The 19,854-nt window shown below is 34.5% G+C and overlaps 1 protein-coding gene across 1 annotated transcript in view; it reads right to left on the bottom strand.

Annotated features, from left to right (window-relative positions):
* The window catches only part of Fmn2 (formin 2), a 352,705-nt gene that overhangs the window by 17,883 nt on the left and 314,968 nt on the right, over window positions 1-19,854 (bottom strand). The window contains 1 exon segment of the mRNA XM_015483532.2: window positions 11,710-11,859. Coding sequence (XP_015339018.1) covers window positions 11,710-11,859 — 150 coding nt within the window.

The following is a 19,854-nucleotide window of genomic DNA, read 5'->3' as shown; positions in this document are numbered from 1 at the left end:
ATATATTATATATATATATATGTATATAAACTACACACACACACATATATATATATATATATGTTGCTGGAGGAATACAGACTTTCAGTTATACAATGAATAAGTCTGGAGATAATGTACAGCATGGTGATATAGTTAATATGTACTATATATTTACAATTTGCTAAGCAAGTATACCTAAAGTATTACCATTACAAAAGAAGAAGTTAGCTATGTGAGGTGATGTATATAGCAGTCGTTTTACAATGTATACATATATGCAAACATCATGTTTTAAACATAATATAGTAATATATAATTTTTATTTGTCAACTATGCCTCAATAAGGTTGGGAAAATTATATATAAAATAATTTAGATGATGATGACTTAAAGTTTACTTTAAGGAGGAAAAAAATATGAATATCTTTCCACATGAACTAAAAATAACCCAAGCCATGTGATATTGATTTGCCACGGCTATAGTTCAATTGATGACACTTATATTGACTAGAAATGTCAATACCCAAGACCACATTGTAATTCTACAGCCAGTTCCTCAGCATTAGCATGATTAATCTTCATTGAGTGTCCACTGGCTACTAAGCCCTATATAAAGTCTTTTTCCTGTCCCTGCCTTCCTCAAAAAATTCTCCTTTCTATGAGATCAAAATTCTTCTAATGACCTAATAGATGTTGAGACATCCCATTTCTAACCATAATTGTATAATAAACAGAAGCAAGCCCCTCAAGCAGCACCCAGGTCTAAAGACCAGTGAAGGTGAGTCCCTGTCAATAACTAAGGATGGCCCTGGGAAGGCCAAAGAAAGGACTATGTAGTGACAGGGATTTCCAACGTATGTCCAAAGTATGTTAGTCCACTTTCTGTTAATGTAAAAACAAAACAAAGCAAAATCTGAAATGATCAATTTAAAAAGAAAAAAGTTTTTTTTTTTTTTTTGAGGTTTGAGTCCAGACTGGTTGGCCCCATGGTAGCACATTATGGTAGGAGCACATGGAGATATGAAAGAGAAAAGAAGGGGATCCCACAATCCCTTTTAAAAGCATACCCTACAAGGCTCCACCTCTGAAAGACTCTACCACTTCCCAATAGTCCCACATTGGGAACCAAGAATTTAACATATGAGCCTTTGAGGGGCATTTAAAATCCAAACTATAATACAGAGAAAGGTATGGAAGTTCCATTAAATAGGAGAAAAAGATACAAGTCTTTACCCCACAGCAACACAGATTCCTTTCCCTTTTACTTTTATTCATTGTAATCATTTTTATTACAACCTACTCTGGTTTTCTAAGTAGTTACCCTTTCTATTAGAAATAGTCTATAAGAAAACTTAAAAAAAAAACTTTCTCCTTTTGTGTAGATCAGATTTTATTGGCAACACATGAATAATTTCAAAATGACACAAACACACACACACACACACACACACACACATAATCAGACAATATACTTTTTTCATTTAGTATGACAGATTTCCTGAAATGAGTTTATGTAGGGAAAGCACTGGGTCATAGCATCACTGAAGAGTAAAGCTATCATAAATTACTAATTGCATTCACAAAGATCGTTTTGATTTCAGAATGAGCTATGTGATTTCTTTCCATTCTTTCTTTTCTTACAATTTTTCCAGCAAATTTATCTCCTAAAATTTGATTTAGCTAATATTCATATAAAATTTTAAAACATCTAATTTCCTTGAGAACATACAGAACTACATGGGCATAGGGGAAATGGCAAGAGTGTGCCAGGTATGGAAAAGAAGAACTGGTGGAGGATTCGAAAACTGAACCATCTACATGGAAATCACTGAAGGCTGACCTTATGTTCAACTATGGCCCCATTTATGTTTACAAATCTAATTTGAGAATTCTATTTACTTTCCTTCTTGAAAACAGTATTATTGATGTATTAACATACTATACAATCAGACATTTATAGTGAACAATTTTATTATTTTTTAGTACATTTATAGGATTATGCAAAACCCTCTGATCCATACCCCCCCACACAAAGAGATTTCATTAGCAGCCACTCCCTATTTCTCTTTACCAGTTCCCAAAGATTGACAAGGACTGAGTACTTTTTAACCATTTGTATTTGCCCATTCTTGACATTTAATATAAGTCAAATAATTTGAGCTATAGTCTTTTGTGGCAGGCTTCTTTCACTCAGTACATTTTCAAGGTTCACCCACATTGAAAATTATATATCAATACTTCACTTATTTTTAATTGCTGAATAGTCATTGTATAGTATACTACACTTTGTTTGGATATACCATATTGTGTTTGTCCGTTCATTAGATGAGGAGCATATGGATTGTTTTCATTTTTGAATTTTATAAATAATGCCATTATGAACATTTGTGTACAAGCTTTTGTTTGGATATGTTTTCATTTCTCTAAGGCATATATCTAGAAGGGAATTGCTGGGGCACATAGTAATTCCATGTTTAACTTTTTGAGGAACTGCCTGTTTTCCAAAGTGGTTGCACTATTTTACACTTCTACCAGCAATGTGTATAAGAGTTCCATACACCTCCTCATCATCCCCAAATCTTGTTACTATCCTAGTGAACATGAAGTCCCCCCGCCCCCCGTGGGTGTGGGGTATCAGAGATTGAACTCAGGAGCATTCGACCACTGAGCCACATCCCCAGCCCTATTTTGTGTTTATTTAGAGACAGGGTCTCACTGAGTTGCTTAGCACCTCACCATTGCTAAGGCTGGCTTTGAACCTGCAGTTCTTCTGTCTCAGCCTCCTGAGCTGCTGGGATTACAGGCATGCTCCACCACGCCCAGCTGAACATAAAGTTTATTTCACTGCGGTTTTGATTTGTACTTCTTCGATAGCTAATAATGTACAGTATCTTTTAATATTAAGTACAGCAATTCTATCTACTTTCTTAAAACTTTCTAGACTTTCTCTCCCAAAATACTCAGAGACTGCCTTTTTTCTTTTCTATACTGACATGTACATTCTGAAAATGTCTTAATCCTGACGTGCACTCTTGATACCCCCATCCCACAACTGCCCCTGACACATGCACTCAGCACACACTTTCATTGATTATTACTTTTACATTTGAGTTTGATGGCTAAATCATAGTTGCTTCTAAGGCTTAACCAGAGTTCAGCAGACAAAACCAAATGAGCTAACTGCTGTTTGTCAAATAAAATTATTTCAACATGTGCTGAACTAACACCTGTCATTAGCTCAACCCTGTTTCAGAGACCAATATGGACAACATGGTAGAGACCATCTTGTCTCTCATAACTAATTTCTGATGATCTGTTATTTACCTTAAGGCTCCCCATTTTTAAGTATAAAAGAAACACTTTCCATTTCTTTAAATTTCTCTAAAACTTCACTTCCAATAATGGGATTGGGGTGATAAGAGTGAAGTCCTGAAGCAGAACAGGAGGAGGGATTCACTGCTTTGAAATTCCTCTGCCTGAAGGGGTTGAAGTTAGTATGGAGAAATTGTGACACTGAACTATGGGGAGCATTTGCTTTGCTGTGTTTTCTATTATCTTAAAAATAAGACCTTGTCTCCAAGCAGAAATCCACACAAACCTAAGAACTTAGAACTGATATTATATAAATCCAAGAGATCTAGTCATCTTCCTCTGATTATTATCATTAAATTGCTTGAAATTATTCTAAAGAAATTTTAAATTTACCTCTTAAAAATCTTTTCTCCAGGAAGTATATTTTGCTCCAAGATAGTTCTACTATAAATTTTGCTAAGTCCTCAAAAAGATATTTTTAGCAAATGCTGAGGGAAAATTAAGAATTTTTGAGGAGGAGTTAAGAATTAAGAAACTTACAAGCTTCTACACATTAAATGATGTGACAATGCTTAAATTTTTACCAAGGCAAAAATATGTTTGGACAAGCTATTTTCTTGGGTGTTGGTCTCAATTCTCTGTTGGGATGCTTTAACTAGAACTACTGCCTCTTTTTAACATAAGGATTTCTTTTACTTTCTTTCCTCTCTTTCCCCTTCTCTTTCTCTTGTTTCTTTTTTACGTTGTGCTGGGGATTGAACCAAGAGTCATGAGCTTGCTAGGCAAGTGCTTGACCACTGAACCCCAGCCCCAGCCCCACAGCTTATTATTATTACTTTTCTTTCTTCTTCTTCTTCTTTTTTTTTTTCTTTTTGCAATGCTGAAGATAAAATTCCTGAGGTTTTTTTGAGGAAGATTTTCTAAAGCTTAAAAATCATTTCTTGGTCAGGCATGGTGGCCAAGTAACATAATCCCAGTAACAAAAGGGAGCTGTGGCAGGAGGATCACGCCTTAGTAACTTAGCAAGACCCTGTCACAAAATTAAAAAAAAAAAAAAAAGAAAGAAAGAAAGAAAAAGAAAAAAAGGAGTTGGGGGTATATCTCAGTAGTAAAGTGCTCAAAGTGCTCCTGGGTTAAATCCCCAGTACCATTAAAAATAAAAGAATTATTGGAATATGTCAAGATAAAGAAGCAAACACAAAGTTCTTTCTCATCTAAACTCCACCTTAGGATTTTTTCTTGTCCTTTTAAGATAAGTTTTACAAAGTGAATTTCCTAATATCTAGGGTTTCAGATCTTTCTATAACCTCGGTTTTTAAAAAAGCATTTTAGGAGATGAAAAAAGAAGCCTGCTATCTTGATCTCCAATGTTCTATTTAACATTCGCTTGTCAGTATCTGAACTAACATTTCAAATTTTCTGATCCCAAAACCAGTCCATTCAGGAATGTGGGAATAGCAAGTTTGTGTGAACATTACTCCAAAATGTATCCCAAATATACCTTTTCTATGGTCTCTATTAGCTTACTCTAGTCTAGAATGCATACCTTTCACCTGGGCTACTACCACTCTCCAATTTTCTATACATGTGGCAAACAACCATCTTCTCATTCCATGAATCAAATCAGGCATTCCCTTCCTAAAAAACATACTGGATGGTTTCTAGTGGATGAGCAACAAAAATCAACCTGTGTGACTTATAAGGGCCTGAGTGATCAGGAGCTGGCCTATTTCATCCACTTCATCTCACGGTCCATCTCTTGGAAAGCACTCAATCTTTTCTGCCCCATAGCTTTGAACAACCTTTTTAAATGAACCTCTTCCAATTGATTCTTAAAAAAAAAAAAAAAAAAATTATTTGATGTTTATTCTTCAACCTGCAATTTAAACAGGTTTAAATTATGGTCTGCTTTTCTATTTAGAGGGTAAGACCCACATTGCCAGAAACATTGCTGAGCACCTAGTAGGGCATAAATAGTTGTTGAATGAATTGCCTATTATGCGTTAATGCAATTAATTACTCCTATTCATGAATGCAAATGAGATGTCCCACACATTCTCAGCCTCCATTTGCCACTACTTAACTGTCTAGTGTGTCAATCATCCTGCCAAAGCTTCAGTTATAGAAAGTTGGCCCTGGGAAAAGTATTTATTTTATGGGTCATTTCTCTGGAAATTAGTATCTGAATGAAAAGGGTAAATGGTGGCCAAAGTCATTTATCAGTGCAAGGCAACAACACTAAATAGCACTCCAACAGGGAATTTCACTTAGATATCCAACAAATACGTTATTACGTAAGAATAATTCTTTCCTTATCTCTATTCTTCAGATTTATTCTCAATTGCTTTGAAAATGGTCCCTTCCTTGTTAAACTTATCCTGATAAGATATATATAAATCTGAACATATAACTCAGTTGAGCACAAATTATCGAAATAGGAATGTTAATATGGCATGAGGCATTCTCCAATATAATGTCCTTCTAAGGACATTCAAATCATTTTCTCCATGTGCTTGTGCAATTTGAGGAGTAGCATCCTTTCTCTTGGTTCATCAAAGACTATCTGCCTTAAAGCAATTAAGTTAAATTAAATTAGACAACACTTTAAACATAACTCTGACTGATGTCACATTTACTTTTTAAATGAATCTATTTATCAAATAAATATTAAAATGTCAAGATGATTAAAAATAAAATTATGGTAGGTCACACTATGCATTATAAGGTTTGGAGAACAATTGCTAGAGCCAGGTTTTCTTGCCTAAAATGTCCTTAACCTCTCTGAACTGCCTGTGACAATCCTACATTAGCTCTAAGCTACAAGTCAAAAGTCCTCTGGGTAGAATTAACAACCCCCTCCTTCTTTCTCCCCAACACATTACACGTCAGCAGTGCTGGACTATTAGATGGAGGCAGATGAGACCTTCTTCAAATGGGCTTGAATGTCTTGGTGCCTAGTAGAATTCAGTATAGAATGAGTGAATGTGTAATCTCATGTACTACATAGATGAACACTCTGTCCAAGAATTGAGTTCAACTTACAATGAAGCTAAACTGAGAAGTGAAGTTGTTCTAGGAGCCTTGCCCTCTTCTCCTAGGACCTGGCTCACAGCTTCTTACTCAGAGTAAAAACTTATATATATCATCAATCTATTGGAACCTCTTTCTTCTAATTAAAACAAGCTGTCTCCATTCCACAGGGCCTCGTTAACGGTAAAGTGACATTAATGCTAACATTTTCCTAAAAACAGGAGACTAGGATTGCCAAGTTCCTTACATATTACAACTATGCTCTGTGAGACCAGCAATTAGATGCTTGGCAGAGTGAATGTTAGTTTACTCCCATCTTCTAGTAAAAACAGTCAAATAGAATTTTTTAAAAAGTTAATTTTCATGTTGTTCAGTGAAGACATGTCTGGATCTTTAAAAAGGAGGATTTCTTATTAGCAATTCTGTTTGCGTACTTGCAACCTGGTGAAAAAACACTTTTTTTTTTTTTTTGACTATGACAAAAGACCAATGGGTTAGTTGTTCTAAGCATTAGAAATGGATTCCATTGTATCAATCACACAGTGTAAATATGGAGGTATAAGTTATACTACCATTTCCATATAAAAATTTACTCTTGGACTCAGAACCAAGACATTTTATATAGCCAGGAAATTAACTGAGTCACAATAATACCTTGTATTTACAGACTATGTTCTTAAAATACTTACCAGTATGCCACTTGTCTTATCAGTTTACCACACCATATTGTATGGAGCCATGATTGGGATTTCATTTATATTAAATGATGGAGAAACAGCCACTGATCACCTAGCACATAGATACTGCACTATGTACATTACCACATTATCTTATTTGGGCTACACAACACCATTGAGACAGGTTTTATCATCCAATTTTGCAGATTAGAAAACAATGATTCTTGGAGGATAAATGCCTTTTTATGATTTTGGAGCTAGTAATTAGGGCAACTAAAAAAAGTTCTCATTTTTTTTTCCCTAAACTCACCTACAAGAAAAGAGCAGATTTATTTAATATGAATGTGTAGGAATTCACCATTTTAAGAAATAGATCAATAGGAAAGGCAGCAGAATACAACAGACACTAGTATGGCAATATGTAAATCAATGGATGTGTAACTGATGTGATTCTGCAATCTGTATACGGGGTAAAAATGGGAGTTCATAACCCACTTGAATCAAAGTGTGAAATATGATATATCAAGAACTATGTAATGTTTTGAACAACCAACAATAAAAATTAAAAAAAAAAAAAAGAAATAGATCAACTAAATCATACCAGTTACCAGGACAAAGCCAGAAAATACAGAGTTTCTACCACTCTATAACCAGACACCAATTAGGAAAAACAGGGTAAGGAAAATGATTACAGGATTTAACCCTTAAAGATATTATTTAATCTATAAATATCAAATTAAAGCAAGGAAAACTTCATCAGGAAAGAAGTTTTCAAGGACACCACTAATATTGTTCAGGTTATATCCACCATGGTAAGATATTTTGGTAACTATAAGGGTTACTTTTACAGGCTTGATAAGTTAGGGCAGTAGATTATTGTTTACTTTTGCAGAGGAAACAGCTCTTTCTTCACCCCAATGATACTGCTATGAAGAAAATTACCAATCATGGTAATTAGTTTGTGAACTGCTGAGATGGGTCTCCCACCCCAGGGCCACTGCAGCAGATCCAAAGACGAACAAAAGTCATTTGGAGTTAACCTCTGGGATTTTGTTTAGATGAAGTTGAACAGTAGTCTGTGCTCTTGGGTTGTGAGAATGTAAGCTGTGCCCTCTCTGAAAAGGGCAGCCTGGCTTGAAAATTGAGGTAACCCGGGAGAGTAGGAGGTAGAAAGAGGGAGATAGAAGCGGGGTAAGAGATAGAAATAGATAGATAGATAGAGATAGAGATAGAGAGAGAGAAGAGAAGAAGAGGAAAAAGCGAAATAAGGAACAAAGAGTAAAGAAAAAAAGGAAGAGAAGGAAGAATAGACAGAAAGAATATTTTAAAAAGACACAGAGCAAAAGAGAGGTGCAGACACACCCACCTATCCCACTGACTGCAAGTTGAATCTGCATTCCATAGGCAGGTTTTCATCCCTGCACGTCTGTGGTTTGAGTGTATAAGTAAATAAATAAATAAGTCTTTCTTTTTGCTTAAGGTATTGGCAGTGATATTTTTATGACCTACAATAATCAACATGTGAGAAAACACGTTCATTTTTTTAGCAGGCTAAGTTCTTATTTCCATGTTCATGTCAAAGACAATGATGTAACAAGTCAAATCAGCAAATATTTATAGAGACACTAGGAGAGGAAATGTGGTATAGATAAGTGACAAATCATAGCTATACCAGAAATGAGGACCATCTTGCTGGGAAATAAACACCAAAATGCAAACAGAAAAAAGAAAAAAGGGGAAAAAAGTATAAAATATAGATCTAGTGTTAGTAAAGGATAAGTCATTAAAGCAAAATATGCTGATAATAGATATTATAACAGTGGAGGGAAATAAAAAGTTGGGGAACAACATCCCATTTTTAAGTATCTGTAATTCTACTTGAGATTCTATTCACATGAGGGTGACTTGATGAAAGGTTTCCCACTCTAAACTGGCCACACCCTCATTTCCCATCCATGCCCCTCCCAGGGCCCTCAAAGCATTCCTGAAATACCCATCCATTTACTACAGAAAATAGGATGGAAAAAGGGCACACCCAGAGGGTGTGCAGTTGGGCAGTCACTTGGGTTTCAACTCACAAAAGGGTTCTGGGCTTGGTTTAATGCTTTGCTGTCTTGAAGTTGTTAATTACTGAACAGGGATCTGGCATTTTTGTTTTACATTGTTCCCTAGAACTTATGTAGGTGGTCCTGCACTAAAGAAAGGAACCGAGTTGTTCCTTTCAGATGAATGACTTTGCTCTTCAGAAGAGTTGGTTATCATTTGCTAAGAGGTATAACAAATGTCAGAAGTCAAAAGATGAGCAGCGTTCTCTCACCTGCCGTGTATTCCCTTTGAGCCATTTATTAAAAGCATATGATTCAGTAAAATTAGAATCTGTAGTGAAGAGTACTTGTATCCTGCCAATTCACAATATTGCCAAAATCAAAGTAGGGTCACCAAGCCTGAGTCCAAGAGCCGCATAGCATGAAAGAGACACCACAAGCACCAAGCAGCATAAAAAAGATCTGGTTGGTGTTAGAAAATAGTAAGAAAGTTGAGGAAAAGCTTATTTCAGGCATGTCAAATATATATTATCCCATAGAAATAGGATTGTTGCTGATAATATAGTATCTCACAAAGCCACATTGGATGAGACTGAGTATGCCTAGTAGCTGTGCATCTGACTCAGTCTCAACATTTTCTCCCAGGAGGCATCTCACCAGTTTTTATGTTTGGCATGGTGGTAGAGGTAAGAGCCATGAAGAGACTGCTCCTGTCCTTGTTTACCTGATGTGCATCAGGGCAGCTATTCTTGTACTTATTTCTGTCTCTTTGATGCCTAAATCATACCATTCCTCCGCTGTCATTTGTTTTTTAATGACAGTATTAAGGTCTCTAATCCTAGACATGATGCAAATATTCATGCCAAGTGAAATGCTACTTTTTTCCATCTTCAATCTTAGTGTGAGTGAGTTTCAGATCCTTTTCTAGGGCAGTAAGTTTAGATTAGGGATGAAAGAAGGGAAGTTGTGTGCATTATGCTAAGATTACAAATGCTTCTTTTTTAAAAAAAGTTTCTCCCTTACAATTTTCTAACCTGAGCAAGCTTTTCTCTTTTTTTTTTTTAAGTAGAAAAATCACTTAGTACATGACTGAATCTGAAAGAAAGTAAAAATGATTCAAATGTGTCTATTTTAAAGCATTATTTATTAAATTACTAACATCTCAACTTTTAAGCTGACTCCTACTGATGCATTTTGAGATCGAAGCTCATTATGTTTAGAATGACATTTAAAGTGTTTTCCTAGGGCTGTAGCTTAGTGGTATAGCACTTGCCTAGCATGTGTGAGACACTGGGTTCAATTCTCAGCCCCATGTTAAAATAAATAAAATAAAGGTCCATTGACAACTAATAATAATAATGATAATAAGTTTTGTTTTTGTCCAGACTGCTCTTTTTTCCCATCCGCTATTCACAGGGGTGGAGTTTCTCCTATGACAAATCTATGAACCTAAGAAATTATAGTCATGTGCTGTATAACACTTTAGTCAGTAACTTATGGTATATATGACAATGATCCCAAAGAAGTAAATCACCTGGGGATGCCATGGCCATGTAAGTTTATATAAACACAGTTTGTGATGTTCACACAACCATGAAATCACCCAGCAATTTATTTCTCAGCACATGTCCCCATTGTTAAGAGACATGTGACTGCAATCATAGGAGTGGGCACAGGTCTGGCATTTTCTACATGCTCAATAAACATTAGCAATTATTTCACCTGATTTAAGGAGATACCAAAACCTATGCTGACATTAGGCTTTCATATGGAAGCAGACTAAAATAAAGACAGTAAGCAGAAAATTGGAATTTTGTGGTAGTGATGAACCAAATCTCTCAGGATGTATGTTTTCTAAAGCTCTAAAGCAAAGTCATTGTTACTGCAGGGATGTTAGGAAGTACACTAATTTGTTCGGTATTAGGCTTTGCTTTATAGTGTGGATTAAATTTCCCTTTCATTTCCCACTAGACCCAGTTATTTAGGGAGGCTGAGCTGGGAGGGCTAGCTTTCTTCATGGCTTAATATTTAATACCCCTCTGTGGAATTTCATAATCACAAAGACATTGTTTCATATACTTAACAGGAGAAATTTTCCTTCATTCCTGAGAAGATTTATTTTAGGAAATGTGATGCAATTCCACAAGAATATTGAAAGACCTTTTAAAAACTATTGATCATCTGTGTTTCTTGGTGACATTTGGATAAGAATGTGAGACTGACAATATCCCATGTGTTTGATCAAAAACAAACAAAAACTATTCCTCTTATCTTGATATCCCTTGCTATCCTGTTTAGTGGTAAGCGGGTTTATTATCCCAGTGGGGTTATTTGACCCTTCTTACATGGTTTGCTTTTGTGTGTGTGTGTGTGTGTGTGTGTGTGTGTGTGTCTGTTTTCACGACAAAAATTGTTTTACCAGATAGTGGTCCCTTCAAACTGACCCTACCCCCCCAGCTATTCTCTGTAGTATCACAGTCTAGGGCTGACACTTATTATTAAAACTCCAAATTCTTTCAAATGTCAGCACCCTTTTAGACTTGCTTCCCCGGGCTGAGGGTCATCTAGTTTTTCATTCAGGCCATGAATGTTGGCAACTCCAGTGGTATTACACCTAATAAAATTCCAGTTTTTAAATGCCATTGTGAAAAAGAAAATACCTACCTTTCTTGTAGAATAAGTTTGTTCTCTTTCTTCCAAAAGTCTTTAAAGTCAGAGCTGAATTCATGCCAGATACTGAAGAAAACATTTGGGGACACCTCTTTCTCTCCAAGTTTTGGTTTCATGAAGAAATAGGCTGTAGTCTCCAAAAAACTGTCAAAGCATATACACACAAGAACATAAAAGCTATGATTACTTTCCAATATGGGATATCCTTTCCTCATCCAAATGCTGATTTCATTCATGCACAATTATTACTACCAAGAGGATTCTAACTCTTCAGGTACCAACAATAGTTCTTCATGGTTTCATGTTAGAGTTTTAGATGGAGATAGAGGTATCTGACAAGAATCCTCTATACATTGACAACTACCCTCGTCCAATTTCATTTTTAATCATTTGTTATGTGTCTTGTATATTTCAGCAATGAACTATAAATCAAGTTTGGGCATATTGGAAGCAGTGGGCTTATACTTCATTTATATACTCTAAGAAAATAATATTAGCCATTTGTCCAAAGCTAATATGTATTCCATTTTTACATTACATTATGTTGTTTGTATGTTATTTGTCTTCTTACATTGTTGGCGGGGGAGTTGTAGGAAGAAAGTCCTAGGAGACAGCAAAAATGTCTGCCATGGTAGTTATTGAGTAGTTATCATATGGCAACCAGTATTGTGACAGTGGACTGATCAGGGCCAGTCTTCAGAAGCTGCAACTCAGAGGTTGCATCTTATTACAGCTACAAGAAACTCGTTTTAAAAGGGTTTTTGGGCAAAGAACACATGATTAGTAAATGGTAGGTTTAAAACTTAACAAAAGTCTTCTAAACTCATTATCAATGCTCAGAAAAGGCCCTAAGCCAATGATTGATAATACTATGCATGGTGAGGGACTCTAGGCAGCTGGTCAGAACAAGGCCAGAAATGCTGCAGAAAATGGTGACATTCAAATAACCCTTGGCCTAAGGCAAGTATTATTTCTCCTACACAGAGCTCAAATTTGATTTATCCTGAAGTGAAAACTTTGAAGGCAATTTCATGTAATGTCATGATTAAAAATATGTATACATACCTACAAATACCAACACATGCCTCTGTATTTAGTTTGCCATATTCCTGATTTCAAATTCCTACTATGAAAAATAATATGAGCATTTAAAGACGAGATATTTATGGTTAAGTACTGAACAAAAAAAAATAACACTACACACAGCTACCCCTGACTATGGATAGGAAAACAAAACCAAAACCTAGGGACGAATGTGTGCATATGTGACTAACCTACCCTTTTTTTTTTTCCTGGTACCTGGGATCGAACTCAGGGTCATTCAACCACTGAGCCACATCCTTAGCCCTATTTTGTATTTTATTTAGAGACCAGGTCTCACTGAGTTGGTAAGTGCCTCACAATCAGGCTGGCTTTGAACTCACAATCCTTCTGCCTCAGCCTCTCAAGACCCTAAAATTACAGGTGTGTACCACCAAGCCCAGCTTTCTTTTTTGTTTTCTTTTTCTTCTTTCTTTCTTTTTCTCCTTCCTTCCTTCCTTCCTTCCTTTCTTCTCTCTCTCTCTCTCTCTCTTTCATCTGGGCTTGAACCCAGGGGTATTCTACCACTGAGTTACATTCCCCAAGCCTTTTTAGTTTTCATTTTGAGGCAGGGTCTTGCTAAGTTGTTGAAGCTGTCCTCAAACTTGAGGTCCTTCTGCCTCAGTCTCCCTAATTGCAGGGATTACAGATTTATGCCAGTGTTTGCCACAATCTGCTGTTTTAAAATTTGCCTTATTATTTTCTCTGAGCAGCAATATTCTTAGGAACACTAGATTGTAAATTCTAGGAAGAAATTACAACATTGATTTGATTGCATGTGTGGGTCTTGGGAATTTTGTTTCTCCCTGGTTAGCCTACTAGGAAAAATGTTACAATGTAGTTAATTAATGTCAAGAATTAGACTGTGGAGTAGAAGCACTATGTGAGAATTTAGCTGCCATCAGCTATGATAATGACATTACAATGTGTCTGCAGAATGTATTGATAGTATTGGAACTGCCCAGAGATTAGATGGCAGCAGAGTGTGTAAATGGTCTGACATATCTAAATCATATTTTGTTAAAACTGATTAAGAATACACATATATTCCTCCAGGGAAAACTTGTCATTTTTCTTAAAGAATATTTGTGACCTGCTAGGCTGAAATTAAGTCTCAAATCCTTCTATTGCTCAGGTATTGCTTTGCAACATTTTTCTGGTATTTGTACTTCATAAGATCAGTTATCATAGAGCAGATCAGTCTATCTGAACAGATACATCTAAACTATAATCCATTCAGTTGTATTGCAACATTTTGAAACTTTATCACAAACAAACATTGTTAAAAGGTAAGAATATAGAATTTAGAAAGGGCAGACATGGAAGAGTGAATCTTGACTCTGTTAACTATTTATATGAACAAACCATTTATTATCATTGTGTTTTAACTTTTTCATCAATAAAACAGAGATCATTAAAAAAACAATAGAATATTACTCAGCATTAAAAGAAAATAAAATTATGGCATTTTCAGGTAAATGGATGAAGGTGGAGAATATCATGCTAAGTGAAATAAGCCAAACTCCAAAACCAAAGGCCAAATGTTTTCTCTGGTATGTGGATGCTGATCCATAATGAGGGGTTGGGGTGTGTAGGAAAAATGGAGGAACTTTGGATTGGGTAGAGGAGAATGAGGGGAAGGGAAAGTGCATGTGGTTAGGAGGAATGGTGGAATGAGATAGACATTATTTCCCTAGGTACATGTATGATTGCATGAATGACTATATCTTGCACAACTAGAGAAATGAATATTTGTGCTCCATCGTGTGTACCATGAATCTAAATGCATTCTGCTCTCATGTATAACTAACTAGAACAATTTAAAAAAATGGTTTTGAAGTCCAAATGGGGGGATTAAATTTGCAAAGTGTTTATTGAATATTTTAACACAAAACAAATTTATTTTATATTGCATACTATTTTACATTACATATTAGGTATTTTACATTGTATATTAAAGAACTACAAACGTATTTCCTAAAAATTTTCTCTAAATGTTAACTAATTCAATTGAGGCTGACTTATGAATTCCAAAGTATATATTGAATGTTTTAATGCAAATTTATTTTATATTACATATTAAATATGAATAGGCAACACTGTTTCTGAATTCCTTTACCTAAATCTGAAAGCAAGAGTTCCTATACACTTTGTAGCAACATAAGGTCACTAAAGAGGAGAGATGTCTTATCTGGGACCTTCCTCATTACTTGGCTATACTGTGAGATTCTCTCAGAATGATCCTAGCACATAAGGATACAGTAGAAAAAGAAATGTAGTAACCATGACAATGCAGTATTCAGAGTAAGGAACAACTCCAGAGGTCACTGAACAGTCCTGAAACTGCTCATGTTTTTTCTTAAATAGCCCTTTCTGAAAAAAGATCAGCCTATACTTCTTTCACTGCATACATACAAATATTCTTTTCTGCAAAGTAATAAAGTATCTCCACATAGCTCCAAAAGATGGATGAGTACAGAATTAATTTTGAATTTCTCTGAATCCCATTAAAAATGAAGATAGCAACACACACACACACACACCAAAGCTCACAGGAAGATATCTCCTAAGACAGTAGGTAGTATAAATCTCAAATTCATCTAAGTGGGGACAAACCACTGACAACACAGAAGCCATGCACTTATATCATCTGTAGAGGAGCAAGGAAGAAACAGAGGGACACCATAAAAACAGGAGAACCCCTGTTTAAATTATGATAAAGTACTCCTGAAAAGTATCAGAGACAATCTGAGTACTGCAGCTGAAACTTGAAAGGGTTTTATAAACTCCAATGCCTGGACAGGAAGAAAGGACATATGGAGCTAATTCTGAAAGGACTAGAACAGTCTGGGCTATCCGAAGTCCTCCTACTTACCAAGAGAAACTCCCTTTTCAGGTGAAGCTCTGCACTCACAGAAAATGCTGGGAGTACAATTCAAATGGTGAAGGATAGACTCTAGGACAAAGGAACTAGAAAATGCTGGTAAAATGGAGGGGAGAAAAAAATCCCAGATAGAATGAGATCTTTTAAAAAATCATTACACAAATGTTAAAAAAAAAAAGGAAGATACACAGTAGTGAAGCTAGAAAGGTATCTACAATCATCTCTTCCTTCTAAAAGTTTAGCAAAACTAATTTCATATAAAAATAAGAAAAAATGACTACACTAAGAAAAGGTATGCCAAAATACTAAGCATAGCAGAGTTTTCACAGTCCTATTTCTGTCAAAGGAAACGTCAAGGCAAAATTCCCAGAGCCTCATAGTATCATGATAAAAACATCAAATTATCAAGAAGATATAACAAGGGGTTGGGGAAGTGGCTCAGGGTAGAGAGTCTTCCTGGTAGGCACAAGGCCCTGGATTTGACCCCCAGTACCACAAGGAAAAAAAAAAAAAAAGAAGAAGAAGACATAACAATCCTAAATATATATATGCACCTAATAAAGGAATTTCAAGTAATACAAAGGGAAAAAAAAGCAGAATATAAAGGAAAAATATAAATCCATAATCACAATTGGATATTTTTAACATCTCTTTCTTAGTAATTGGCAGAACTAGACAAAAATATTATTTTAATGTAACTATTGACAAATTGACCTAACTGGACTGACAGGTGTAGAACATTAAAATCAATGGTAGAATTTAAGAGAGTACACAAAACATTCAGTGACATAAGCCACATTAAACAAAATACTCAATATATCTCAAAGGATGAAAATTATTCAAAGCATATTCTGTGACCATAATAGTACTTTTTCTTTTTCTTTTTTTTTTTTTTTTGTAGTTGTATTTGGACACAATACCTTTATTTTTATTTGTTTTTATTTTTATGGGGTGCTAAGGATGGAACCCAGTGCCTCATATATAGCCAGGCCAGCGCTCCACGGCTGAGCCACAACCTCCGTCAGCTCCCCCAAAACCATAGTGTTATTAAATTATACAACAACAAAAATAAAATGTCTAGGTCAATCCAATTTTAAAGTTAATTATACATTTTTTTTATAAATAATCTGTGGGTCAATAAAAATTAGAAAATATTTCAAACTGAACAAAAATGAAAACATAAAATATCAAAGTGTATGGTTATAGACAAGGCAGCACTTTGAGGGAAATTTAGTGCTTTAAAATGACTATGTTAGAAAGAAAGATGTAAAATCACTGAGGGAGCCACATAACTCAAGAAGCTATAGAAAAAATTAAACTTAACTATGTAGAAGAATTAAATAATAAGAGTGCAAAACAAAGAAAACCTAAACTTTTCCAAAAGTAATCAAGGCCAGATGTTGGTAAATTTAATAAGTATTCTGTAAACTTCAAGGTAGATATTTAAACAAATCAATTGTATTTCTACATACTATAAGGGACAACTGGAGAAACAAAATTTGAAAAAAAGGGGAATTTATATTATACCACAAAAAAATAAAATAACTAGCAGTAAATCAAACAAAAATTGTGTGAAAACTATAAAATATTGTTGAGAGAAATCAAAGAAAGCCTAAAGAAAATGAAAGTATAATATATTCTTAAAAGACTCACCATTGATGAAATTAATTCATTTACCCCAAATTATTCTATAAATTCAAAGCAATCCCAAACAAAATGTTTTCTTTAAAGAAACCAATGCTGATTGTAGAATTTATATGGAAATTTAAAGCATCTAAAACAGCCCTAAAATATTTGTATAAAAAGAACAAAGTGAAAAATTTATACTACATAACTTTGAGAGTTATAAAACTACACTAGTCAACAGATTATGGTGCATATATGTAAGGATCTGGAAAGAGACTCATAATTGTAAGGCCATTTAATTTTAGACAAAGGTGGCAAGCCAATTAGATGGGGGAAGAAAATTATCAAATGATGATAAAACAATTAGATATCTGCATGGGAAAAATATGCTCACTTAATACAAGAAATAAGTATTCTAATATAAAAGAAACAAACATAGTCTTCCAAAAGAAAATAGAAAAAAAATCTTTACATTCTTAGACAAAGCTTTCTTAGACAAGACACAAGAAATGCTAGCTACAAAGGGGAAGAGTTGATAAACTGGACTTAATGAAAATAAAAATTCTGTTCAAGAAACAAAATTAATAGAGAAGCCATAAGAGAAAATATTTTTATACACACATTTGGCAAAAGACATGTTCTTATAAACAATGAACTCTTGCAAATAAAAATATAGGAAGATAAAAGAAACCTAAGCAAAGTATGTTAACAGATAATAAATCCATGAAATTGTGTTTAACATCATTATTCATCAAAGAAATGTAAATTAAGACCACAATAAGATTCCATTTCACAATTATGGAAAGTGGCTTCAATCAAAAGACTGATAGTGACAAAGGTTGATGACAATGTAATAAATGAAAGGCAAAACTTTGCTTTTGAAAGTGTAAAATGGCCAACCATTATGGGGAAGCATTTGACAGGTTAGAAAGTTAAATATATACATATCATATAACTCAAGAAATCTACTGCTAAGTATTAATTCAAAGAGAAATCAATTCACGTGTGCAAAAGCACTTGTACAAGAACATTCACGACAGCCTTGTTAATAATAACCCCAAACTGAAAATCTAAATGCCCATCAACAGGAGAATGGAAAAACAAAATGTGATCTATAAATACAACGGAACTACTTAACAACTGAAAAAGAAAGAAACTGCTGATACATCAACAATATGAACAAATCTCAAAAACATAAGTGAAAGAAACCAAGTCAAATTCTTTTTTTTTTTTGAATATTTATTTTTTAGTTGTAGTTGGATACAACATCTTTATTTTATTTATTTATTTTTATGTTGTGCTGAGGATCGAATCAAGGGCCTCGCATGTGCTAGGCAAGTGCTCCACCGCTTAGCCACAACCCCAGCCCACAGTCAAAATTATACATGCCATATAAAATCCATTTATTCAAAGTCTGAGTATATACAAAGTTAATCTATGTTGATAGAAATCAGAATACAGATCATCTCTTCAGAGATGTATGGAGTACACAGATTGAGGTAACAGAACTATTCTAAATCATGTTTTGGTTGTTGTTTACTGAAAAAACATGTAAGGTCTCTACATTCTATTGCATATAAATTAAGCCTCATTTAACCAAGAAAAAATGAAAGTAAGGAAAAGAGAGAAATACGTGGGGAAGAAGGACTAACAAGGAGATGAAAAGAAAGAATATAGGCAATTGAGATTGATTCTTGTCAAATAAGTAAGAAAACAAGAGCAAAATAATGGTTCTGCAGACCAATGAGATATACATGAAAACAATATAGAACAGGCTAAAAGATATTAATAAAATGATAGGAACCATAAAAAACAATTCAGAACAGGAAACACCAGAACTTGAAGAACCAGAAGTTAAAAATGACCATTTGTGCACACGAAGACTAGACTAGAATGAACACAATAATTAGTAAGTATAATATAAATATCTCAAGGAAAAAAATACATGAAAAGTATTCAAAAATCAGAAAAGTGAAAAATCAGAAAAAATTTGAGAGAAAGTTACAAGTATAGAAGATAAGAAATTCTTTTATAAAACATGTGCTTTATAAAAGTCCTTACAAAAAAAGTTGATTCTATAAGAGAAAAGAATAATGGTTTCCAGAGGCTGGGAGCTTAGGGAGGGTAGGGTTAGGAGGAAGTTGGTAAATGGGTACAAAGCTACACTTACATCCCAGAATAAGTTCTAGTGTTCTGAAGTACAGTAAGTTCACAACAATTAAAAATGTTTAGAATAGGGGCTGGGATACAGCTCAGTTGGTAGAGTACTCGCCTTGCATACGCAAGGTGGTGGTTTCAATCCCTAGTACCACCACCACCAAAAAAAAAAAAAAAAAGAAAATAGCTAGAAGAAAGGATTTTGAATGTTCTCACGACAAAGAAATGGTAAACATTTGAGAAAATAGATTGTTCATTGCCCTGATTTGATTACTGTGTAATGTATACAATATAAAAAAGCATAACACTATATCCAATAAATGTGCACAATTACTATGTATCAAATTGATGAGATTAAATTTTATAGTATTTCCACCACAAAAAAAATTTTG

Source organism: Marmota marmota, unplaced genomic scaffold (assembly GCF_001458135.2).
Source record: "Marmota marmota marmota unplaced genomic scaffold, marMar, whole genome shotgun sequence".
In the NCBI taxonomy this organism is placed as follows: Eukaryota; Metazoa; Chordata; class Mammalia; order Rodentia; family Sciuridae; genus Marmota; species Marmota marmota.
Note: the sequence above shows the minus strand (reverse complement) of the source record. Positions and strands in the feature narration are given on the sequence as shown.